Here is a 27,153-nt window from a genome sequence, read left to right on the forward strand (position 1 = left end):
CTGCCTCACAGCACCAGGGTCTCAGGTTCGATTCCAGCCCTTGGGTAACTGTCTGTGTGGAGTTTGCACATTCTCCCCGTGTCTGTGTGGGTTTCCTCTGGGTGCTCTGGTTTCCTCCCACAGTCCAAAGATGTGCAGGTCAGGTGAATTGGCCATGCTAAATTGCCCGTAGTGTTAGATGCATTAGTCAGAGGGAAATGGGTCAAGGTCGGTTACTCTTCGGAGGGCCAGTGTGGACTGGTTGGGCCGAAGGGCCTGTTTCCACACTGTAAGGAATCTAATCTAATCTAATCTAAGAGAGATGATGAGATTTGAATTCAGTGAAACATTCAGGATTAACCATCTATAATGATGACCAAGAATCTGGTGTTGATTGTTGGAAAAACTTGTGTGGTTTACTAATGTCCTTTAGGGAAGGAAATTGCCTGGTCTGGCCTACATGTGACTCCTGACCCCCAGCAATGTGGAAGATTCTCAACAGCCAAGCGATGATCAATAATATACTGACCTGGCCAGTCACATCCACATCCCATGAATGAATGGGAACAAAAGGATTGCCTACTCTCAGAGAAGAAACTCTTTATCTGTGCTGAATACAAAAACCTTTATTCTGAGGCGATGCCCTCTAGTTCTACACTCTCCCACAAGGGGAAACAACCTCTCAGCATCTCCCCTGTCCAGTCTTCCAACAAGTGAGGGTTGTAGATGCTGGAACTCAGAGTCAAGATTAAAGTGGTGCTGGAAAAGCACAGCAGGTCAGGTAGCATCCAAGGAGCAAGAAAATCGACGTTTCGGGCCAGAGCCCTTAATTAGGAATGAGGCTGGGAGTCTCCGGGTTGGAGAGATAACTGGGAAGGAATGGGACTGGGGAGAAGGCAGCTAAGAGTGCAATAGGTGGATAGAGGTGGGGATAAAGGTGATAGGTCAGGCTGTAGCGTGTGAAGGAAGATTGGCAGGTAGGACAGGTCATGAGGATGGTGCTGAACTGGCAGGTTGGAACTGGGGTAAAATGGGGAGAGGGAAAATGAGGAAACTGGTGAAGTACAGATGTGGCTGTGGTAGTGAGTCTGTTTCAGGGTGTGGTTGAAGAGCTTCAGAGCAGAGATGATGATCTGGGGGGTGCAGTGAGAGAGAGACTCACTGAGACCTTTGTGGAGAGAGGAGGAGAACTTCTTCAAGGTAGGCATCCTTGCAGTCAGTCCTCCAACAACCCTGCATCTTTCAATAAGGTCACCACATTCTCAGAACTTCAATGAGTACAAGCCCAATCTAGGCAGAAGTGGGTACTGCGGATGCTGGAAATCAGAGTCTAGATTAGAGTGGTGCTGGAAAAGCACAGCAGGTCAGGCAACAAGCCCAAACTACTCAACCGTCTTCATAAGAAAATCAGCAATCAGCCTGACGAAACTTTTCTGAATCTGTCTCCGATGCCAAGATATCTTTCCTTAGATATGGAGCCCAAAACTGCTCTCTGTAATCCAGCTGTGACCTGACTAGTGCTTAGCAAAATCTTTCTACTTGTATACTCCATTCCTTTTGAAGGAAAGGCAAAGATTCCAGTTGCCTTCCCCAATACATGCTGAACTCGGATGGAAGCTTTTGGTAATTTTTGGTGATTAATGCCTTTTTCAAAATCCAAATATTGACATCTACTGTTTCCCCTTTATGTCTCCTGTTTGTTAGCTCGCCAAAGAATCTTATTAAAAGGGTTAGGTATGATTTCCCCTTCATAAAGCCATGCTGACTCAGCTTAATCAGATTACATATTTCTGAACGGTCTACTAGCAAATTCTTTCTAATAGATTCAAATACTTTCCCAATGACAGATGTTAAACTAATGTTCAATGTAGCTAAGTGTGAAGTCATTCACTTTGGTAGGAGTAACAAGAAGATGGATTACTGGGCTAATGGTAAGCTACTTGGTAGTGTGGATGAGCAGAGGGATCTTGGTGTCCATGTACACAGATCTCTGAAAGTTGCCACCCAGGTAAATAGTGCTGTGAAGAAGGCATATGGTGTACTGGGCTTTATTGGTAGAGGAATTGAGTTCTGGAGTCCTGAGGTCATGTTGCAGTTGTATAAGACTCTGGTGCGGCCTCATCTGGAGTATTGTGTGCAGTTTTGGTCGCTATACTATAGGAAGGATGTGGAGGCACTGGAACGAGTGCAGAGGAGGTTTACCAGGATGTTGCCTGGTATGGTAGGAAGATCGTATGAGGAAAGGCTGAGGCACTTGGGGCTGTTCTCATTGGAGAAAAGAAGGTTTAGGGAGATTTGATAGAGGTGTACAAGATGATTAGGGGTTTAGATAGGGTTGACAGTGAGAACCTTTTAGTCAGCTGTTACTAGAGGACATAGCTTTAAATTAAGGGGTGGTAGGTATAGGACAGATGTTAGGGGTAGATTCTTTACACAGTGTTTGTGAGTTCATGGAATACCCTGCCAGTAGCAGTGGTGGACTCTCCCTCTTTATGGTCATTTAAGCGGGCATTGGATAAGCATATGGAGGTTATTGGGCTAGTGTAGGTTAGGTAGGCTTCGGTCGGCGCAACATCGAGGGCCGAAGGGCCTGTACTGCGCTGTATTTTTCTATGTTCTATGTATGTTCTAACTGGTCAATAGTTACCTGCTGTTCGTCTTTTGAATAAAGGTGTAACATTAGCCATTTTCAATACTCTGGGACTTTCCCAGAACCCAAGGATTTCTGGAAGATTATGATCAGTGAATCCACTATCGCTGTAGTGATCTCCTCTAATATCTTCACTGGGATATCTCTCTCAGGAGTCATTACACATCTGTCATTGTTCCTACAGTCCCTTTGCTGTGAAAGTCCTTTCCTAGCTGCAAATGTGTTGCTGGTCAAAGCACAGCAGGCCAGGCAGCATCTCAGGAATAGAGAATTCGACGTTTCGAGCATAAGCCCTTCATCAGGATCTGCAGACCTCATTTTTTACTCAAAGTCCTTTCCTAGCCCAGTCCAGCCAATCCTGCCCTCATTCCTTTATTATTACCTTGATTTAAGTTTAACACAACTGTTGCTAAACTAAGTTTCTCACTCTCAAACTGAATGCTAAATTTGAACACGCTTTTGTCACTATTTGAAAGTGGATCCTTGTTTGGATCCACGACATATTTTTCTGGGAAACTGCCCGAGTACATTCAATGAATTTTTCCTTGTGACTACCTCTGTAATTTTAGTTTCCCAACAACATGAATATTAAAGTCACCCATGATTAGTATACTGCCTTTATTTCTTGCCCTCATTATCTTCTCCTTATTCTGTCCTACAATATAGCTACTGTTACGATGTATATAGACTACTCCTACCAGTCATGACATGGAGATGCCGGTGTTGGACTGGGGTGTACAAAGTTAAAATGACACAACACCAGGTTATAGTCCAACAGGTTTAATTGGAAGCACTAGCTTTCGGAGCGACGCTCCTTCATCAGGTGATTGTGACCTGGTGTTATTTTCTGGGTCTGTAGAGCAAAAATGGTTTTTAATAGAGTGATATGTACTTCTTGTCAGGTTTGGGAGTTTAAAGACTGTTTAAGGGTTACTGTGGATTATATCTGCCATAAATGCTGTTGGCTGCGAATCTTATCAGATCGAATGGATTGGTTGGAGAGACAGGCAGAAGCATTGAGGAATTTGCAACAGCAACAGTATGTGATGGATGGCAATTATAGGAAGGGGGGAAAAGTCTCAGATACAGTCACATAGATGGGCTAACTCCAGGAAGGGTAAGAGAGGTAGGCAGCTAGTGCAGGAGTGTTTTGTGGATATACCCATTTCTAACAGGTATGCTGTTTTGGAAAATGTAGGGGGTGATGGATTCTCAGGGGAATGTAGCACAAACAACCAAGTTTCTGGTATTGAGACTGGCTCTAATGCAACGAGGGGTACGTCGGCTTCCAAGAGATCAATTGTGTTAGGGGATTCTGTAGTCCAAGGTACATAAAGACGTTTCTGAGCCAGCAGAGAAAAATCAGAATGGTGTGTTGTTTCCCTGGTGCCAGGATCAAGGATGTCTCAGAGAGGGTGCAGAATGTTCTCATGGGGGAGAGGGGCCAGCAGGAGATCATTGTCCACATTGGAACCAACGACATTGGAAGGGAAAAGGTTGAGACTCTGAAAGGAGATTACAGAGAGTTAGACAGGAATTTAAAAAGGAGGTCCTCAAGGGTAGTAATATCTGGATTACTCCCAGTGCTACGAGCTAGTGAGGGCAGGACTAGGAGAATAGAGCAGGTGAATGCATGGCTGAGGAGTTGGGGTATGGGAGAAGGGTTCACATTTTTGGAACATTGGAATCTCTTTTGGAGTAGAAGTGACCTGTACAAGAAGGACGGATTGCACCTAAATTGGAAGGGGACTAATATACTGGCAGGGAAATTTGCTAGTACTGCTTGGGAGGATTAAACTAGTAAGGTGGGGGTGGGACCCAGGGAGATAGTGAGGAAAGACGGGTACAGCTGAGAACAGAAGTGAGTCAAACAGTCAGGGCAGGCAGGGACAAGGTATGACTAATAAATTAAACTGCATTTATTTCAATGCAAGGGGCCTAACAGGGAAGGCAGATGAACTCAGGGCATGGTTAGGAACATGGGACTGGGATATCATAGCGATTACAGAAACATGGCTCAGGGATGGGTAGGACTGGCAGCTTAATTTTCCAGGATACAAATGCTACAGGAAGGATAGAAAGGGAGGCAAGAGAGGAGAGGGGAGTGGCATTTCTGATAAGGGATAGCATTACAGCTATGCTGTGGGAGGATATTCCCAGAAATACATCCAGGGGAAGTTATTTGGGTGGAATTGAGAAATGAGAAAGGATGATCACTTGATTGGGATTGTATTATAGACCCCCTAATAGTCAAAGGGAAATTGAGAAACAAACTTGTAAGAAGATCTCAACTATCTGTAAGAATAATAGGGTGGTTATGATAGGGGATTTTAACTTTCCAAACATAGACTGGGACTGCTATAGAGTTAAGGGTTTAGATGGAGAGTAATTTGTTAAGTGTGTACAAAACAATTTTCTGATTCAGTATGTGGATGTAACTACTAGAGAAGGTGCAAAAGTTGACCTACTCTTGGGAAATAAAGCAGGGCAGGAGACTGAGGTGTCAGTGGGGGAGCACTTTGGGGCCAGCGACCATAATTCTATTTGTTTTAAAATCATGATGGAAAAGGATAGACCAGATGTAAAAGTTGAAATTCTAAATTGGAGAAAGGTCAATTTTGACGGTATTAGGCAAAAACTTTCAAAGGCTGATTGGGGGCAGATGTTCGCAGGTAAAGGGATGGCTGGAAAATGGGAAGCCTTCAGGAACGAGAATCCAGAGAAAGTATATTCCTGTCAGGGTGAAAGAAAAGGTTGGTAGGTATGGGGAATGCTGGATGACTAAAGAAACTGAGGGTTTGGTTAAGAAAAAGAAGGAAGCATATGTCAGGTATAGACAGGATAGATCGAGTGAATCCTTAGAAGAGTATAAAGGAAGTAGGAGCATACTTAAGAGGGAAATCAGGAGGGAAAAACGGGGATATGAGATAGCTTTGGCAAATAGAATTAAGGAGAATCCAAAGAGTTTTTACAAATATATTAAGGACAAAAGGTTAACTAGGGAGAGGATAGGGCCCCTCAAAGACCAGCAAGGCGGCCTTTGTGTGGAGCAGCAGAAAATGGGGGAGATACTAAATGAATATCTTGCATCAGTATTTACTGTGGAAAAGGATATGGAAGATATAGACCGTAGGGAAATAGATGGTGACATCTTGCAAAATGTCCAGATTACAGTGGAGGAAATGCTGGATGTCTTGAAATGGCTAAAAGTGGATAAATCCCCAGGACCTGATCAGGTGTACCCGAGAACTCTGTGGGAAGCTGGAGAAGGACCTCTTGCTAAGATATTTGTGTCTTCGATAGTTACAGGTGAGGTGCCGGAAGACTGGAGGTTGGCTAACATGGTACCACTTTTTAAGAAGGCCGGTAAGGACAAGTCAGGGAACTATAGACCAGTGAGCCTGACCTCAGTAGTGGGTAAGTTGTTGGAGGGAATCCTGAGGGACAGGATGTACATGTATTTGGAAAGGCAAGGACTGATTAGGGATAGTCAACATGGCTTCGTGTGTGGGAAGTCATGTCTTACAAACTTGATTGAGTTTTTTGAGGAAGTAACAAAGAGGATTGATGAGGGCAGAGCAGTAGATGTGATCTATATGGACTTCAGTAAGGTGTTTGACAAGGTTCCCCATGGGACACTGATTAGCAAGGTTAGATATCACTGAATAAAGGGAGAACTAGCCATTTGGATACAGAACTGGCTCAAAGGTAGAAGACAGAGGGTGGTGGTGGAGGGTTGTTTTTCAGACTGGAGGCCTGTGACCAGTGGAGTGCCACAATCATTAGTGCTGGGTCCTCTACTTTTTGTCATTTACATAAATGATTCGGATGCGGGTGTAAGAGGTACAGTTAGTAAGTTTGCAGAAGACACCAAAATTGGAGGTGTAGTGGACAGTGAAGAGGGTTACCTCAGATAACAACAGGATCTGGACAGATGGGCCAATGGGCTGAGAAGTGACAGATGGAGTTTAATTCAGATAAATGCAAGGTGCTGCATTTTGGGAAAGCAAATCTTGGCAGGACTTTTACATTTAATGGTAAGGTCCTGGGGAGTGTTGCTGAACAAAGAGACCTTGGAGTGCAGGCTCATAGCTCCATGAAAGTGGAGTCACAGGTAGATAGGATAGTGAAGAAGGCGTTTGGTATGCTTTCCTTTATTGGTCAAAGTATTGAGTACAGGAGTTGGGAGGTCATGTTGTGGCTGTACAGGACATTGGTTAGGCCACTGTTGGAATATTGCGTGCAATTCTGGTCTCCTTCCTATCGGAAAGATGTTGTGAAACTTGAAAGGGTTCAGAAAAGATTTACAAGGATTTTGCCAGGGTTGGAGGATTTGAGCTATAGGGAGAGGCTGAACAGGCTGGGACTGTTTTCCCTGGAGCGTTGGAGGCTGAGGGGTGACCTCATAGAGGTTTACAAAATCTTGAGGGGCAATGATAGAGTAGATAGGCAAAGTCTTTTCCCTGGGGTTGAGGAGTCCAGAACTAGAGGGCATAGGTTTAGGGTGAGAGGGGAAAGATATAAAAGGGACCTAAGGGGTGACTTTTTTACGCAGAGGGTGGTACGTGTATGGAATGAGCTGCCAGAGGATGTGGTGGAGGCTGGTACAATTGCAACATTTAAGAGCCATCTGGATGGGTATATGAATAGGAAGGGTTTGGAGGGATATGGGCCGGGTGCTGGCAGGTGGGACTAGATTGGGTTGGGATATCTGGTCGGCATGGACGGGTTGGACCGAAGGGTCTGTTTCCGTGCTGTCCCCCTTCGTGCTATAACTCTATGATCCAAGATCATTTCTTGTGTCCTTACTAATTATATCCTATACTAACAAAGTTACACACTGCTCCTTTTTCCCCACCTGTCTATTGGATATGTGACATCGCCCTGAATATTTACTTCCCAGCTTTGATCTCCATGTAACCAGTGCATATAATATCTGTAAGATCACCTCTGCTAACCTGCATTTGCATCATTAATTAATTTGTCTTGATCTAATACTATGCATATGGGTCACCTCTAAACTTCCTGCCCCTTTAGCCAAAATGGGAGCATAGAAAATAGCTGCAGGAGGAGGCCAATCAGCCCTTCGAGCCTACCCTACCACTTAATATGATCATGCAATCTCAGTGTCCCATTCCCACTACCTCCCCATACCCCTTAACCCCTTTAGCCCCAAGGGCCACGTCTAGCTCCCTCTTGAATCTATCGAATGAACTGGCCCCAACAGCTTCCTGTGGGAGAGAATTCCACAGCCTCACAACTCTCTGAGGGAAGAAATTCTTCCTCATCTCAGTCTTGAACGGCCTACCCCTTATTCTTAGACTGTGACCCTTAGTCCCATCCCATCAGGATTTTAGATGTTTCTATGAGACTTCGCCCCTCCAGGGGAAATTCCAGGGAGTACAAGCCCAGTCGATGCAGCCTTTCCTCATCGGTCACTCCTGCCAACCCAGGAATCAGGTTGGTGAGCCTTCGCTGGACTCCCTCTATAGCATCAATGTCTCCTGCTCATTGATCCTTCCATCAAGGGGATCATTTTTGTTGTGGTTCTGTTCGCCGAGCTGAGAATTTGTGTTGCAGACCTTTCGTCCCCTGTCTAGGTGACATCCTCAGTGCTTCGGAGCCTCCCGTGAAGCGCTTCTGTGATGTTTCCTCCAGCATGAATCTGCCGCTTCCGGTTGTCAGTTCCAGCTGACCGCTGCAGTGGTCAGTATATTGGGTCCAGGTCGATGTGCTTGTTGATTGAATCTGTGGATGAGTGCCATGCCTCTAGGAATTCCCTGGCTGTTCTCTGTTTGGTTTCTCCTATAATAGTAGTGTTGTCCCAGTTGAATTCATGTTGCTTGTCATCTGCGTGTGTGGCTACTAGGGATAGCTGGTCGTGTCGTTTCGTGGCTAGCTGGTGTTCATGGATGCGGATCGTTAGCTGTCTTCCTGTTTGTCCTATGTAGTGTTTTGTGAAGTCCTTGCATGGGATTTTGTAAACTACATTGGTTTTGCTCATGCTAGGTATCAGGTCCTTCGTTCATTTTCTTCCTATTTACACCATTGTAATTGTGTACACCTCAAACATATCCCCCCTCAGTCTCCTCTGCTCCAAAGAACACCACCTCAATCTGTCCAATCACTCTCTAGCCTAGGAACATCCTGGTAAATCTCCTCTACATCCTCTCTACTGATGTCATATCCCTCCTACAATGGGGATACCAGAACTGCACACAATACTCAGCTGTGACCGAACCAACATTTCATTCAGTTTCAGTATGACCTCCCTGCTCTTCAACACTATGCCTTGGTTAGTTAAAAGAAGTATCCCATATGCCTTCTTAACCACTTTGCCCACCTTAAGGGAGCAGTGTACGAACACCCCAAGGTCCCTCTGATCCTTGGTGCTTCCCAGGGTCCTACCGTTGATCAGGTATTCCTGTGCCTTGTTGGTCCTGCCCACGTGCATCACCTTGCAGTGAGCTGGATGGAGTTTCATTTCCCAGTGGTCAGCACATTTGTCCAGCCTCCTGGAAACTAAGGCTCTCCTCCTATTTACCATCCAACTGAATTTTTACATTGTCTGTGAACTGACTGATAACCCTCCGGCATTCAAGTCTAAATTATTGATAACTGGCCGAGTGGCGGGGAGCGGGTCTGTGACACAATTAAAGAGATTAGCATCGACAAGCAGGATCTTCTGAGTGGTCTGCTCAGATTCAAAGGAGATAGGGCCAAACAGCAAGGGCCCCAACACTGCCTCCTGCAGGAACCCACTTGTCACAGATTTCAAGTTGGAAAAACACCCCTCAATCATCACTCTCTGCCTCCTGCCACTCCACCCAATTCTGGAGTCAAATTCCCAAGGATCCCACAGGCTCTTCCCTTTGCTACCTGACTCCCATACGGGACCTTACCAAAAGCCTTGCTGAAATCCAGTAGACTACATCAACAGCATTACCCCCACCCACAGACCTGATCACCTCGTCGGAAAATTCAATCAACTTGATCAGACACAGCCTTCCCTTAACGAAACCATTCTGACTGTTCCTGATTAATCCCTGCCTCTCCAAATGCAGAGTAACTCTGTCGCTTAGAATTGTTTCCAACTGTCCCCTCCCCCCCACAGAGGTTAGATTGATTGCTTTGTAGTTTCCTGGATTATCCCTTGCTCCTTTCTTGAATAACGGTATCACACTGACTAACAGTGTGGACAAAAAAGTGGCAATGGAATTCAACTCGGCAAAGTGAGAGGTTAGGCACTGGCAGGAAGAATAGAGGAGTAGAAAATTTTCTAAAGGGGGAAAGGCTTCGGAAATCTGAAACACAAAAGGTTTTAGGAATCCTAGTTCAGGATTCTCTTAAGATTAAGACGTAGGTTCAGCTGACAGTTAGAAAGGCAAATGCAACATTGGCATCATTTTCAGAGGGCTACAATACAGGAGCAGAGATGTACTGCCAAGGCTGTATAAGGCTCTGGTCAGACTACATTTGGAATAGTCAGAGCAATGTTGGGCTCCGTTTCTAAGGATGTGCTGGCATTGGAGGAGGTTTACACGAATGATACCGAGGATGAAGAGTTTGTCATGTGAGGAGCAGTCGAGGATTCTGGGTGTGTACTTGATGTAGTTCGTAAGGATGGTGGTGGTGGGGTGGGTTCTGATTGAAGCTTAGTTAATGAACAAATGTCCTATACAAGTTCACCACCACCCCTTTTCCATTGTTCTCTACGCCCCTATTAAAAAGCTTAAGAAACTGTATGCTTTATTAATTGCTCTCTCCACTTGTCCTGCCACCTTTAATTGTCCATGCACATATACGGCCAGGTCTCCTGCTCCTATACTTTAGTACTGTATACTTTATATTGACTTTCAAAGTTCTTCCAACCAAAGTACATCATTAGATTAGATTACTTACAGTGTGGAAACAGGCCCTTCGGCCCAACAAGTCCACACCGACCCGCCGAAGCGCAACCCACCCATACCCCTACATTTACCCCTTACCTAACACTACGGGCAATTTAGCATGGCCAATTCACCTGACCCGCACGTCTTTGGACTGTGGGAGGAAACCAGAGCACCCGGAGAAAACCCACGCAGACACGGGGAGAACGTGCAAACTCCACACAGACAGTCGCCTGAGGCGGGAATTGAACCCGGGTCTCTGGTGCTGTGAGGCAGCAGTGCTAACCACTGTGCCACCATGCCATCTTGTGCCTCTTTGCATTGAACCTCATATCACTTTCCTGGCCACACCACCAAACTGCCAATGTCCTTCTGCAGTGCTTCCAAGTGGAGTGTTATCTGTAAACTTGGAATTGTCCCCTGCAAACCAGGATCATTAACATACTTCAGGAAAAGCAAGGCTCCTACTGGGGAATGAGTAGACCGATCAGCCTTTTGAAATGCCTCTGTCATTGTAGATCATGGCTGATCATTTATTTTAATGTCATTTTCCCATATTCCTTGATGTCATGAGTATCCAGAGATATTTTGATATCTCTGTCTTGCATATTCTCAAAGTCTAAACCTCCACAGCCCTCCAGCTTGAAAATTCCCAAGATTCAACACCTTGAGTGAAGAGAGTCCTCCTCATGTCTGTTAGAAATGACCTGCCCCGTGTTCTGATACCCCGGGGTCCCTCATTCTGGACTGCACAGGCAAGGAAAACATAGTTTCTGCATCCAGTCTTGTCTATCACTTAAAGGATCTTTTTAAGTTTCAGTGAGGTTATCTTTTATTCTTTTCTAATCTTTCCTTGAGACAGGCCCACCATGTAATCACGCAATTAATTAAATGGCAGAGCAGGTCGATGGGCTGAATGGTCTCACCCTGCTCCTGGTTTATCAGAGATATGAAGAAACCTTCTCATGCAGCCTGTTGTTGTGATCTGGTCATATCCTGTTTGAAAGGCCAGTGGGAGCATATTCAATAATACCTTTCAGAAGGGAACAAGATAAATATGTAGCAAGAATGAATTTTGGGAGGGTGATGGGGCACGTGGAGGGAGGTCGGGCAAATTAGATAGCTTTTCCAAAGAGGGCCGACTAGTCTTTTTCTGAACAATGAAGTTCAGAGCTTATGGTCCCAGTTCCCACTGCCCTGTAACACCTCTCACTGAAGAACTGGTACAACTCTGGATGGTAACCAAGGCAAATCCCAGCGATGTAGGATCCCAGACTGAAGTGCAGATTGCTTTTGTGTCTGTGTGATTGGCAGCTCTATGGGGAGGGGCTGGGTGCTGAAGCACTTTTGGAGAGTACTGGGGATGCAAACCGTTATTTCATTGCATTTTTTGATGGGCAAAATATTTAAAATTCTGCCCTCCTCTGAAGTAATGTGGATAACTGCAGGGTGCATCAGTTGAAGGCTGTTCAGGCGAATGCTACATGCACATTGCAAATGAAATTCCCGAGCCCAGGAGGAAAGTTCAAGACAATAATCTGTTACCAAGGGAACAAGGCGATCGGATTGTCTCCATTCAGTGTGGAACACAGTACCTTAAGATGTGGCCCATTTTATACACAGCCCCTTCTTCATTATTGACGAGAGCTCAGGTGGACTATGAACGACAAATCATAACTTGGTATCCCATTAATTCACTATATTTTGTAAACTGAGGCATGACTTTTATACCTATGTAGAATATCCCTGGCAACAGAATACCCGGAGAGAATAATCCCACAGAAATTCCAGCTGCATTAACTGAACAGCTCAACCATAATAATGTCTAGAAACACAGCTCAGGCAGTCCCAATGCATTACCCAGACATCAAATTACACCTTGAAGTTTAGTCATTGCTGTAAGATAAAAAAGCAGCTCAATTTTAGAAAGCAGGGTCCCATACACAGCAACAGTGAACATGGATTTTGGACAATGTTGATGTTGGGATGAATACTGTCCATGCCACTAGGGAGAACGGTAACGTTTCCCTGCATCAAAACAGTGCCTTGTTACCATTTGCATGTAATCCTAGCAAGCAGCTGAGGCTCTGATTTAACATGTCCTCCAAAACAGACCACCCTGGGAGTATATCAGGGAGACAACTTGTGGATTGCTTCAGAGAACACCTCAGGACACCTGCACCAACCAACCCCACCATCCTGTGGCTGAACACTAACGTTCCCCCTCCCACTTTGCCGAGGTCATGCACGTCCTGGGCCTCCTCCATCGTCAAACCCTAACCGCCCGATGCCTGGAGGAAGAACGCCTCCTCTTCACCCTTGGGACCCTCCAACCACATGGGATCAATGTGGATTTCCCCATTTCCCCTGCACCCCACCTTATCCCAGTCCCAACCTTCCAACTCGGCACAGACCTCTCAAAGGGTCCTACTGGTCCATCTTCCTTCCCACCTGTCTGCTCCACTCTCCTATCCAACCTATCCGAGCAGCACGGTGGTTCAGTGGTTAGCACTGCTGCTTCACGGCGTCAGGAACCCGGGTTCAATTCCAGCCTCGGGCAACTGCGTGTGTGAGGTGTGCACAGAGCTTCACCCTGTCGGGGGGGGGGGGGGTCAGTGCCGCAGGAGTGCCGCCCTGTCGGGGGGTTCAGCAATGAGAGAGCGCCGCTCTGTTGGGGTGTCAGTGCTGAGGGAGTGCTGCATTGTTGGAGGGTCAGTGCTGAGACAGCACTGCCCTGTCTGGGGGGGGAGGTGGGGGGGTCAGCGCTGAGGGAACACTGCCCTGTCGGGGGGGGGGTCAGTGCCGAGAGAGCGCTGCCCGGTCGGGGGGGGGGGGGGCTGTCAGTGCTGAGGGAGTGCCGCACTGTCGGAGGGTCAGTGCTGAGGGAGTGCCGCACTGTCGGAGGGTCAGTGCTGAGGGAGTGCCGCACTGTCGGAGGGTCAGTGCTGAGGGAGTGCCGCACTTTCGGAGGGTCAGTGCTGAGGCAGTGGGCACTGTCAGAGGGTCAGTGCTGAGGGAGTGGGCACTGTCGGAGGGTCAGTGCTGAGGGAGTGGGCACTGTCGGAGGGTCAGTGCTGAGGGAGTGCTGCACTGTCGGAGGGTCAGTGCTGAGGGAGTGGGCACTGTCGGAGGGTCAGTGCTGAGGGAGTGGGCACTGTCGGAGGGTCAGTGCTGAGGGAGTGCTGCACTGTCGGAGGGTCCGTGCTGAGGGAGTGCCGCACTGTCGGAGGGTCAGTGCTGAGGGAGTGCCGCACTGTCGGAGGGTCAGTGCTGAGGGAGTGCCGCACTGTCGGAGGGTCAGTGCTGAGGCAGTGGGCATTGTCAGAGGGTCAGTGCTGAGGGAGTGGGCACTGTCGGAGGGTCAGTGCTGAGGGAGTGGGCACTGTCGGAGGGTCAGTGCTGAGGGAGTGCTGCACTGTCGGAGGGTCAGTGCTGAGGGAGTGGGCACTGTCGGAGGGTCAGTGCTGAGGGAGTGGGCACTGTCGGAGGGTCAGTGCTGAGGGAGTGGGCACTGTCGGAGGGTCAGTGCTGAGGGAGTGCTGCACTGTCGGAGGGTCCGTGCTGAGGAAGTGCTGCACTGTCATAAGGTGCTGCTTCTTGAATAGGACATCAAACTGAGGTTGATGTAAATGATGCCATGCCCATTACTTTGAAGATCGCAGGCTAGTTCCCTGTGCCCTGCCAATATTTATCTCTCAATTCACATCACTGGAAACAGATTGTCTAGTCATCTGCACTTTGCTGCCTCAGGCAGGTTGGTGGGAAGTGAACACTGTATTACACAGTGACTACACTTCAACATCAATGTGTTGGCTGTAAAGCATTTTGGCAGGTCCCAATGGTGTTAACGGTGCTAAATAAATGCAAGTCCTTTGTTAAAAAGAGCAGCAAATATATTGTGGACTGGAGAGGATGCTGCCTGCCTGTATCAGAGAGCGATTCTAAAGGACAGCCATGTCCACTTTGCTCATCAACACCACTGGGTGGGGGTGAAGGAGGAGCTCTGTTCAAAACATATGCTGTCGGATTTTCAGAATTTTCCTGCTGAGATTTGTGTGAAGACCCTACTGCTAACCAGGCTAAGCCAGAGGCTATGATGCAGAATACAAGAGTGATCTGGGCAAAAATCAGATTTAGCACGTGTTGTGATTTTTTAAATGGAAGTAGCTGACATAAATTCTGGATCAGTGGTGCTGGAAGTGCACAGCAGTTCAGGCAGCATCCAAGGTGCAGTGAAATCAATGTTTCGGGCAAAAGCCCTTCATCAGGAATAAAGGCAGCTTACATAAAGCATACTATGGCTCTTAAAACAGGTTTTGCCGACTGTTTTGAATTAAGGTAAAACTTCTTACTTTTGCAACCGATTTGCTGGCGAGTTTAAGTCACAAGCATTACTTTATTAGCCAGAATTATCCGAGTGAAAACAGGAACTAAAATCAAATCAAAGCACTTACCAAACTGTAATAATTCTTCGTAACTGAAGGTGTCTCAAATCCTTTGAGAGATTTGGGGGAAAGTGACTTATCTGCAAATCAAAAACATGCTTGATAAGTCAATTAGTTAAATTTTGGTGATGACAGAATTAGGTCCGTACAGACTGCAATTAGCTGAACTACGAGCTTGGGGAATTAAAAAGGACTGAGGGTCCATTTCACACAGAACTCTCCAGGAGAATACAGCACACAGCACTGAACTGGAACCAATGGGCGAGGTCACACTCCCTCTGGTGCGGGTGAAGGTTGAGTTTTAGTTAGAAAGGGCAGAGGTAGTAGGCACTACCCAGCTGCTGCCCAAAATACCCAGTAATTAACATGGACTGAAAAGGTTTTGCTCATTGCCTTGTGCATAAAACACAACCACGTGTACTTCACATTCTCTCTTTTCTCTCTAATTCATTCAATGAATGCATGGATTTGCTCCCCATCCCTAACTGCCCTTAAACTCAGTGTCTCACTCAGACATTTAGGGGGCAGTTCAGAGTAACCCACATTGCTGTGGGTCTGGAGTCACATGTAGACCAGACCAGGTACGGATGGCAGATTTCCTTCCCAAAAGGGCATTAGTCACCCAGATGGGTTTTTACAACAATCGATGGGAAGTTCATGGTCACCATTACTGAAACTTGCTTTCAAGTTCAGATTTAATAAATGGATTTAAATTCTACCAGCATTAACCCTGGTCTGTAGAGACTCACCCACTGCACTGCCTTCTCACCCTTTAAACGGTTCCTACAAGCAGGAGGGAAGCTTTAATATGAGTCAGGGCAGTTGATCAATAAACTTCACTGATTTCTCACATCTTTCTATCCGAAAAATTTGAAAATATTTTTCTTCTTTCTAATCGGCCCTGAAACAACACTCTGGGACACCAACACTTGAATGCTGATCCTTTTACACTATCAGGACATTGGAGATATTCAGAGCTACATTGGCTACATCCTCAAGTCCAGGAGTAGGGCCTGAACACCTGCCTGGCCGCCTGATGGAGAGAGAGCTGCAAGCCAGGGTGCTACTACTACAGGCCGAAGTGTTTTTGTGTTGGTGAAGTTCAGACATCCTCAATGCACATCATCTCATAAACCACCCACTTCGGCCACCTGCTTTCTCCAAAGAAATGCACAAATGAAAGGCTGATGTATTTTTTGCACATTCAATTCTATCACCATCAACCTCCAACTGACAGCCAACAACTTGTCGCTCTTAATGTGATACCTTATGGACACTAGCAACTTGGCAAAGGGATGTCACACACCACAGAGTAGTAAATACATCGCCCTTATCATCAGTTAGTGGACTTTAACAACTGTTTTGAGCCTTTTATCGCGTTCCCTTTAAGGAAATGAATGCTGTTTGAGCCCTGTACTCTCTGCCCCCTCTCCTTATGTCACACTGTGTGCCTCAATATTCTGCAGAGTCAGACACAGTCGGCAGCACAATCATGCTCCAAAAAAACAACGGGGAGTCAGCAAAAGCATATGGTTCATCTCCTCGTCATCAATCCAAAGTGGCAAAGTTAAACAACTCAGCTTTGGTAAGAAGCAATTTCAAATTGAAAAAGAGGCGATTTTGCAGTGGTTTCTGTAAACTGAATCCTCCCTACCGTGGGTTATCGCAGTGAGAGAGAGCAGCAGCAGCTGTCTGGCATGCTGCTATGATCACCACATTCTGAAACCTGTTCCAGAAAGATGGCCCTGGTTCGTACAGAGAGCTATGTTCCTAGCTGCTGAGACTGGTTTGCCAGTCAAGGGAAAAGGAGGGAGGCCAATGCAATCATATCAGCCCTGGGAAAACCAGATGGAGGACTGCAAAGGGCACATCGATGGATCAGTAGACAAAGTTCTGTAAACCTATGGGCAGGACAAACTAGGCAAGGACAGTCCGAGTTTCGGAGGGACCTTGATGTGTATGTACACTGATCCTTTAGCGTAGCTGGAAAGGTGGATAGTGTAGTAAAAGAGGCAACTGGATACTTGTCTTTATTAGTCAAGGCATTGAGTTTGACAGAAGGGAAATTACACTGGAACTTTTTATAAAGTTAGTTAGATAGGCTAAAGCTGGAGTATTGGGCAGGCACGGTGGCTCAGTGGTTAGCACTGCTGCCTCACGGCATCAGGGACCTGGGTGTGAGTCCCACCCTCGGGCAACTGTCTGTGTGGAGTTTGCACATTCTCCCCGTGTCTGCGTGGGTTTCCTCCCACTATCCAAAATATGCACAGAATAGGTGGATTTGCCATGGGAAATGGCTCACAGTGTTAGGTGGATCAGTCAGGGGTAAATATAGGGTAGGGGAATAGGTCTGGGTGGGATATTCTTCGGAGGGCCGGTATGGACATGTTGGGCTAAAGGGCCTGTTTCCACACTGTAGTCAATGTAATCTATTACATGCAGTTCAGGAATCCACACGATAGGAGGAATCTGACAGCGCTGGAGAGTATGCAGTGGAGTTTGACCAGAATGTTGCCTTGGTCGGAAAGTTTCAGTGATGGAGAGAGAATGAACAGAGTGGAGTTATCCTGAAAGGGGACCTGATGGAGAGATATAATTGAGGGGCACAGATAAGGGAGCCAGGAGCACAGATTTAGGGTAAGGGGGAAGAGGTTTAGGGGAGATGTGAGGGATGTTTTCCCCACCCAAAGGGTGGGGGTAATCTGGAACTCACTGCCTGTAAGGGGGAGAGCCAGAAACCCTCATCACACTGAAGGTGGCAAACAAGACCATCTGCCAAGTGCTGGAAAATGGCAATGGGTTAGACCTCATTAACAGCGCTGTCAAGCAGCACCTGCTCAGTGACACCCAGTATGGGCTTTGCCAGGGTCACTCAGTTCCTGATCCCATTACAGCATTGGTTCAAACATGGACAAAAGAGCTGAATTCAAGACGGGAGGGGAGAGGGACAGCCCTTCACATTAAGGCTACATTTGACGGAGTGTGGTATTCAGGAGCCCTCACAAAACCGGACTCAGTGGCTATTGGGGGAAAACTCTCCCATGGCTGGAGTGACACCTGATACATAGGAAGATGGTCATGGTTGTTAGGTCAGTCATCTCAGCTCCAGGACATCTCTGCAGGAGTTCCTCAGGATAGTGTCCTAGGCCCAACCATTTTCAGCTGCTTCATCAATGACCTTCCCTCCATCTTAAGGTCAATGTTCAGCAATATTCCTGACTCCTCAGATACTGAAGAAGTCCATATCCAAATGCAATAAGATCCAAATGATATCCAGGCTTGGGGTGACAAGTAGCATTCACAACAAACAAATGCCAGACACGAACATCCCCAATAAGAGACAATTTGACATTCAATGGTGTTATCATTACTGAGTCCCCCAGTATCAGTACCTTTGGGGTTACCATTGAGCAGAAACCCAACTGGTCTCCCAACATAAACACAGTGGCTATAACAGCAGGTCAGAGATTCGGAATACTGCAACAAGTAACTCTCCTCCTGACTCCCCGAAGCCTGTCCACCATCTATAAGGCACAAGTCAGGAGGGTGATGGAATACTCCCCATTTGCCTGGATTGGGACAGCTCTAACAACACTCAAGGAGCTTGACACCATCCAGGACAAAGCAGCCAACAATCACATCCACATGGCATCATATCCACAAGCAACCACTCCTTCCACCATAATGTTCAGTAGCAGCAGAGTGTCTCATCTATAAGATGCACTACAGAAATTTACCAAAGATCCTGAGACAACACCTTCCAAACCCATGACCACTTCCATCCAGAGGGACAAGGGCAGCAGATGCATGGGAACACCACCCCGCACAAACCACTCCCCACCCTGAATGGAAAAATATTACCAGTCTTTCACTGTCGCAGGGTCAAAACCTGGAATTCCCTCCCTCTGGGCATTGTGGGTCAACCCACAGCACATGGACTGCAGTGGTTCAAGAAGGCAGCTCACTCCCACCTTCTCAAGGGGCAACTAGGGATGGGCAGTAAAGTCTGGCCCAGCCAGCAACACTACACTCCACAGACAAATGCAAAAAAGTAGCTGTTTTTGACCAGTGCAGATTCAATGGGTTGAAGGGCCTTTTTTGGTGCTGTAGGCCTCTGTGACTCTAGGAGTAAATTATACACATTCCTTTTTCCTAGATGACCGAATTTGCAACAGCAAAGGAAGGTCAAGTGAAATACTTACAAATACCACCTGCTGAGATGGCAGATTTCCATCCCTAAAGGAACCAGGTCTTCCTTTTGATAACAGTCCAACAGCGTCAGGATCATTTTTACTGAGACCAGCTTTTTATTTCCAGACTACGAAGTGCTTTTTTCCCCAAACTGAATTCAAATTCCTGGACTCAAGCAGGATTTGGGCTCACCTTTTTCTGGATTATTATTCCAAGCCTCTGGATCTAGTCACTTAAACATAAGACTCTTGCACGTTTTGAAAATGACAAGAGGACATTCTGCAACAAGTGTTGAAGTTAGGACAAGTGTTCCGCTCAAACAGTTTCATTCTACACAAACCACTGTTCTTCAACCGGTCCTTATCCCATCATCAGTGGGTCCAAGCTTGAACAGCACTGTCTATTTCCAGTAGTTTCTCAATAACAGACACAAACAAGGTATCTCACTGAGAGGATGTGAAGTGGACCAATGCTGGGCCAGGACCACAGACGTAAGGAGGATTCAAAACAAAAGTCAAAGAGATGGTTCCTGAGGTTGATGAACCATAGGGAGGGAGGTGAAAAACCCTGAGGAGTTTCAGAGTCTGCAAAGGGGTGAGGTGCAATTTCAAACAGTAAAATCGAGGTGGAAACAACACATCCACGGTTATGAACAAGTTAGACTTGCTTGTCTTTGAGTGAGGGCAGTTAATTAAATTATAACTCCATCACATTTGGTAAAATCAAAATCTTTAACTTAGCTATTGGACAAAAATAGAAACTAAACTGAAGTTTCAATGTTGGACTGAAAGCTCTGACCATGGACACACTGAACTTAAAGCAGTTTAAAACAAAAAGTACGATTGTCTGTACAGCCAGAATGAAGACGGAGTTATACATAAAAATGAGCAACTCACCACTTGGTTTTATCTCTCTCACGTAGTTGCTAGGGAACCAGCCTGACTTCCCTTTCAGTGAACCTTCCCACCATCCTCCATCTTCGACTCGAGTTACATAAAGAATGTCGCCTTTTGAAAAGGAAAGCTCATCTTCATTGTTCTGCTTGAAATTAAATTTGGCTTTCACCACCAGCTGATGACTCCCATTTTCCGTCATCTCCTAAAGGAAGAAAAGATATTTCAGTGTCATCCGATCAAAAACATTTCGCCAAAGTTTGCCAGTGTAGGAACAGACCAAGATGAATAAGTCAATTAATTAGGCCTTTATGCCCATAATGCCACTAAACATGGTCATGTGGCTGAATCTTGAAGGAAGAGTAGACATGTATTGAAGGTGATACAACAAACTCAATTGGTCTCTAGGAAGCCAACATTTCCAATGCGGAGTTAAATAGAAGTTATAGAAGATTGAGACGTGACCTCCCTGGAATAGAAAAAGATCCTGAAGGGGCTTTTCTGGGTAGGACTCAAGTTGTCATTTATAATGGGGAACAAAGAAATGGCTGATGAACGAAATTTCTACCTTGCTTTGGTCTTCACAAAGACAGACAGATAATATCCCACAAGAAACAGGGAATGCAGGGTTTAGTGAGAGAGAGGGACTGAAGGAAATCTGTATTAGTAGGGAAATAGTGTTGGAGAAATTGATGGGTCAATACATCCCAAGGGGCTGATACCTACATCTGAGGTTACTGAAGGAAGTGGACCCAAGAAACCCAATGGTTGCATTAATGGTCATCTTCCAAGATTTGAAAGAGTCAGCAACAGCTCCTATGGATTGGAAGCTTGTTCACGTAACCCTACTATTTAAAAAGGGAGGTTGAGAGAAAATAGAGAATTATAGATCAGCGACTCTGACATTAACATTGGGGAAGTTGCTAAAGTCCATTATAAAGGATTTTATAGCTGAAAACAGCGGGAGGATCAGACTCAGACAGCATGGAATTACAAAAGGGAAGTTAGACTTGACAACAAATCTACTGAAATTCTTCAAGGATGTAACTAGCAGAGTTGATCAAGGGAGCCAATGGATTTGGTTTGCTTTTACTTTCTGAAGGCTGCAAACAAAGTCTCTTCATAAGAGAAGAATGTATAAAATTAAAGCACGCAAGATTGGGGGTAGTTTATTGACACGGATAGAAAATTGGTCAGCAGACAGGGAAACGAACAGTAAGAATAAATGGGTCTTTCTCTGATCACAGGCAGTGGGGTACCGCAGGGATCGCAACAAGGAGCCCAGCTGTTCACAATATACATATTAATGATGCAGATAAGGGAACTCAATGTAATATCTCAACTTTGACAAAGCTGGGTGGGAGGGTGGCACATGCTTGGCAGATGCAACATAATGTGGATAAATGGGAGGTTATCCACTTTGATCACAAAACAGAGTTTTGTATGATAGCCTATAGGCTGAGAGTGGGGCATGTGCAATGAGACCGGGGTGTCCTCATGCACCAGTTATTGAAAGTAAGTAGATACTGCTCTTGCAGCTAAAGACTTAGAATTAGGGTCCCTACAGTGTGGAAACAGGCCCTTCTGCCCAACAAGCCCACACCGACCCTGTGAAGAGCAACGCACCCAGACCCATTCCCCTACTGTATATTCACTTGTGACTAATGCACCTAGCCTACACATCCCTGAACACTATGTGCAATTTAGCATGGCCAATCCACCCTAACCTGAACATCTTTGGATTGTGGGAGGAAACCAGAGCACCTGAAGGAAACCCACACAGATACAGGAAAAATGTGCAAACTCCACACAGACAGTCAGCTGAGGCTGGAATCAGCAAAATGGGAGAGGGCAGAATGACAGTATTGAGGCTGATGGTCAGGCATAATCACATTAAATGTGGAGCAGGTATTGAGAACAAAGGGATATAGAGAAAGAGAGAGAGAGAAAAAGAGAGATAGAGAGAGAGAGACAGAGAGAGAGAGAGACAGAGAGAGACACAGAGAGAGAGAGACACAGAGAGAGAGAGAGAGACACACAAAGAGAGAGAGACAGACAGACAGAGAGAGAGAGAGAGACAGAGAGAGAGAGACAGAGACAGAGAGAGAGAGAGGGAGGGAGACACAGAGAGAGAGAGAAAGAGAGAGAGAGAGAGAGACAGAGAGAACCTGTGTGCATATGCCCTTATGATCATTAGACACAGGAGCCGAATTAGGCCATTCAGCCTATCTGATCACGGCTGAGATGTTTCTCAAAAGCATCGTCTTGCCTTTTCTCCGTAACCCTTGAACCCTGACCAATCAAGTAACTATCTACCTCTGTCTTAAATTCACTCAGTGACTTGGCCCCCACAGCCCTCTGTGGCAATGAGTCCCACAGACTCCCCACCCTCTGGCTGAAGAAATCCCTCCTCATCTCAGTTTAAAAGGGTCATCCCTTCATCCTGAGGCTGTGCCCTCGGGTCCTAGTCTCTCCTTCTCCACATTCACGCTGTCCAGGCCTTCCAGTATTCTGTACGTTTCAATCAGATCCCCCTCATCCTTCTAAACGCCAAGTATTGACATAGAGTGCTAACCCACTCCTCATATCACAAGCTCCTCATCCCAGGCAATCACTCTTGTCAACCTCCTCTGGACTCCCTCCAACACCACCACACACTTCCTTAGATACTGGACCCAAAACTGCTCACAATATTCCAAATGTGGTCTGACCAGAGCCTTATACAACCTCAGCAGTACATCCCTGCTCTTGTATTCGAGCCCTGTGGAGATAAATGCATATACTGCATTTGCCTTCCTAACTGCCAACTGAGCCTAGATGTTAACCTGAAGAGAATCCTGAACCAGGACTCCCAAGTCCCTTTGTGCTTCAGATTTCTGAAGCCTTTCTCCTTTTAGAAAATAGTCTATGTCTCTATTCCTCCCACCAAAGTGCAGAATGTCACACTTTCCTACACTGTATTCCATCTGCCGCTTCCTTACCCGCACTCCTAGCCTGTCCAAGCATTTCTGCAGACTCCCCATTTCCTCAGCATGACATGTCCCTTTACCTATCTTTATGTCACCTGTAAAATTAACGACAATGTCCTCAGTTCCTTTGTCCAGGTCATTAATGTATAACTTGAATAGTTGCGGTCCCAAAACGAACCTCTGCAGAACTCCATTAGTCACTGACTGCTATCCTGAAAAAGACTCCTTTATCCCCACTCTCTGCCTTCTGCCAGTCAGCCCATCCTCTATCCATACCAATACCTTGTCCCTCACACCATGGGCTCTCATCTTACTCAGCAGCCTCCTGTGCAGCACCTTGTCAAAGGCCTTCTGGAAATCCAAATTACTCACATCCACTGGCTCTCCTTTGTCTAACTTGTTGTTACCTCCTCAAAGAATTCGAACAGTTTTGTCAGGCATGACCTTCCTCTGGTGAAGCCGTGCTGTCTCAGCCCTATTTAATCATACACCTACAAGTACTCCGCAGTCTCACCCTGAACAATGGGTTCTAAAGTTTTACCCGTGACTGAGGTCAGGCTAACTGCCCGATAGGTTCCTGTCTTCTTAAATGTGGTTAACATTTGCCATTTTGCATTTCTCTGGGATCCTCTTTATCTCCAGAGGTTCCTGAAATGCCTCTATAATCTCCTCAGCTATCTCCTTCGCAACTCTGGGGTGTAGTCCATCTGATCCGGGTGATTATTCCACCTTCAGACCTTTCAGATTCCCTGGCACCATCTTCTGAGTGATGGCACTACACTCACAACTGCCCCCTGACTCTCTCGAAGTTCTTACACAGTGAAAACTGATGAATAGCACCTGTTCAGATCCTCCACCATTTCTTTGTTCCCCATTATGAAGTCTCCAGCCTCATTTTCCAGCAGTCCAATCTCCATCTTTGCTTCATTCTTAACTTTTATGTGTCTTTAAAAAAAACTCTTGCAATCTTTTATGTGACTAGCTCGCTTACTCTCATATTTCATCTTCTTCTCTCTTGTTGCTGACGTAGGTATCCTCTGCTCAGGTTTCCCTCTAACCTTCACCACATTGTATGGTTTGTCCTTTGGCCTTTACGCTGTCCCTGCCTTCCCTTGCCAGTCACGGTTTCCTCATCCTCCCCTTAGTGTGTTTCTTCTTCGCCTCCTGAGTTACCCCAGAAACTCCTGCTATTGCTGCCCCACTGCCTTCCCCACCAGGCTCCCCTTCCAATCAACTCTGGCCAGCTCCCCCCTCATGTCTTTGTAGTTATCTTTACTCACCTGTGATACCATTACACTGGGTTCCAGTCTCTCCTTCTCAATCTGCTGGGTGATTTCTAACACATTACGGTCACTATCCCCTAGGGGTCCTTCATCTCCAGCTCCCTAATCAAGTCTGCCTCATTACACATCACCAAATCTAGAAGTCCCTGCTCCCAAGTGGTCTCTACCACAAATTGCTCTAAAAAAAATCTCTCGCAAACATTGTACAAATTTGTTTTCTTGAGATCCACCACTAACCTGATTTTCCTACCTGCATCTTGAAGTCCCCCATCCAGATCTGGGGACTTGTCTACCTTAATGCCTTTTAGAATACCCAACACTTCCTCCCTTCTCATGCTAACTTAATGTAGGATAATCAAACGTTTTCCCTAACTTTAACATCCGCCATGCCCCTCTCCTCGGTGAATACCGATGCAAAGTACTCATGAAGAATCTCACCCACTTTCTCTGACTCTACGCATAACTTTCCTCCTTTGTCCTTGAGTGAGCCAACTCTTTCTCTAGTTACCCTCTTGCTCCTTATACATGAATGAAAGGCTTTGGTGTTTTCCTGAACGCTGTTTGCTAAACGGTATCTCATGATCCTTTTAGCCCTCTTAATTCCTCATTTCAGATTGGTCCTACATTCCCGATATTCTTCCAAAGCTTTGTCTATTTTCAGTCACTGAGACCTGATGAATGCTTCCTTTTTCCTCTTAGTTAGTCTCTCAATGTCACCTGTCATCCATGGTTCCCTAATCTTGCCATTTCAATCCCTCATTTTCACAGGAACATGTCTCTCCTGCACTCTGATCACACTGTCTTTAAAAGCCTCCCAAATATGGAATGTGGATGTATCTTCAAACAGCTGCTCCCAATCCACATTCCCCAGCTCCTGCCGAATGTTGGTATCGTTGGCCTTCCCCCAAGTACTGTTCCTTTAGGATCACTCTCGTCTTTATCCATGAGTATTCTAAAACTTATGGAATTGTGATCTCTATTTCCAAAGTAATCCCCTACTGAAACTTCAACCACCTGGCCGGGCTCATTCCCCAACACCAGGTCCTGTTTGGCCCCTTCCTGAGTTGGACTATTTACATATTGCTCTAGAAAACCCTCCTGGATGTTCTTTACAAATTCTGCTCCATCTAGGCCTCTAACACTAATCCCAGTCAATGTTGGGGAAATTAAAATCTCCAATCACCACCACCCTGTTGCTCCTGCATCTTTCCAAAATCTGTTTACATATATTTGTACCCCTATCTCATGCTCGCTGTCGGGAGGCCTGTAGTATAGGCCCAACATTGTTACCGCACCCTTCCTATTTCTGAGCTCTGCCCATATTGCCCTCCTTCAGCACAGCTATGATATCCTCTATGACCGGAAATGCAACTCCTCCAACTCTATCCCACCTGAAGCATCAATATCCTGGGATGTTTAGTCGCCAATCATGCTCTTCCCTCAACCAAGTCTCAGTAATAGCAACGTCATACTCCCAGGTATTAATCCAAGCCCTAAATTCATCTGCCTTACCTACTACACTTCTCACATTAAAACAATTGCACCTCAGACCACCAGTCCCTCTGCATTCATCATCTGCTCCCTGCCTCTTCTTCCCCTTCATCACACTGACTTCATTATCTAGTTCCTTACAGGCTCTAGTTACTACCTCCTTACTGTCCTCTAACCTTATTTGATTCCCAATCCCCACCACATTGGTTTAAACTTTCCCCAAAGACATTGGTTCCAGTCCTGCCCAGGTGGAGACCGTCCAATCAGTAATAGTCCCACCTCCCCCAGAACCGGTCCCAATGTCCCAAAAATCCTCCCTCTTGCACCATCTCTCAAGCCACACATTCGTCCTGCATATTCTTTTGTTTCTACTCGGACTAGCATGTGGCACTAGTAGCAATCCTGAGATTACTACCTCCGAGGTCCTATTTTTTAACTTGGCTCCTAACTCCCTAAAATTTGCTTGGAGGACCTCATCCCGTTTTTTTACTGATATCCATTGGTGCCTATATGCACCACAACAGCTGGCTGTTCACCATCCCCCTCCTTCAGAACGTTCTGCAGCCGATCGGTGACATTCCTGACCCTGCCAGCTGGGAGGCAACATACCATTTCGGAGTCTTGTTTTCGATCACAGAACTGCCTATCTACTCCCCTTACTATTGAATCCCCTATGACTATGGCCCTTCCACTCTTTTTCCTGCCCTTCTGAACAGCAGAGCCAGTCATGGTGCCATGAATTTGATTACTGCTGCCCTCCCCTGGTGAGCCATCTCCTCCAACAGTATTCAAAACGATATACCTGTTTTTGAGGGAGATGACCGAAGGGGACACCTGCGCTGCCTTCCTGCTCTTTCTCTGCCTTTCAGTCACCCATTCACTTTCTTCCTCAGCAATCCTAATCTGTGGTGTGACCAATTCACTAAACGTGCCACCCACAGCCCCCTCAGCATCACGTATGTTCCAAAGTGAGTCCATCCGCAGCTCCAGAGCCATTATGCCATTTAACAAGAGCTGCTGCTGGATACACTTCCTGCACGCGAAGGAGTCTGGAACATGAGTCATGTCCCTGAACTCCCACATTGAGCAAGAGGAGCTTAACATGGGGCTGAGATCTCCTGTCAGTTTTAACCTTAAATTTAACTTTAGTCTTAGTTTAAGTAAATGAAAAAAGGAAAGTTTTCACCAAATCACTCGATAAAACAATTAAAAAAAGGAAATAGAAAAAGCTTACCAGATCAACTCTAACCAAAAGAAAAGAACTCCGTGGTGAGGAGGGGGGGCGGATGGGAGACACTACACATGTAGCGTCTTGGGTTCAGCCCCTACCCATATAAAACTGTTTCAGACACCTTCCCAGCAG

At 46.1% G+C, this 27,153-nt stretch overlaps 1 protein-coding gene across 2 annotated transcripts in view; it reads right to left on the minus strand.

Annotated features, from left to right (window-relative positions):
* The window catches only part of arhgef6 (Rac/Cdc42 guanine nucleotide exchange factor (GEF) 6), a 168,081-nt gene that overhangs the window by 63,225 nt on the left and 77,703 nt on the right, over positions 1 to 27,153 (minus strand). For both annotated transcript variants that reach the window (XM_060832383.1, XM_060832382.1), the window contains exons 5-6: positions 20,051 to 20,252; positions 14,973 to 15,043 (exon numbers count right to left, since the gene is read on the minus strand). In XM_060832383.1, coding sequence (XP_060688366.1) covers positions 14,973 to 15,043; positions 20,051 to 20,252 — 273 coding nt within the window. The remainder of the gene's footprint in view (positions 1 to 14,972; positions 15,044 to 20,050; positions 20,253 to 27,153) is intronic.

Source organism: Hemiscyllium ocellatum, chromosome 11 (genome assembly GCF_020745735.1).
Source record: "Hemiscyllium ocellatum isolate sHemOce1 chromosome 11, sHemOce1.pat.X.cur, whole genome shotgun sequence".
Taxonomy (NCBI): Eukaryota; Metazoa; Chordata; class Chondrichthyes; order Orectolobiformes; family Hemiscylliidae; genus Hemiscyllium; species Hemiscyllium ocellatum.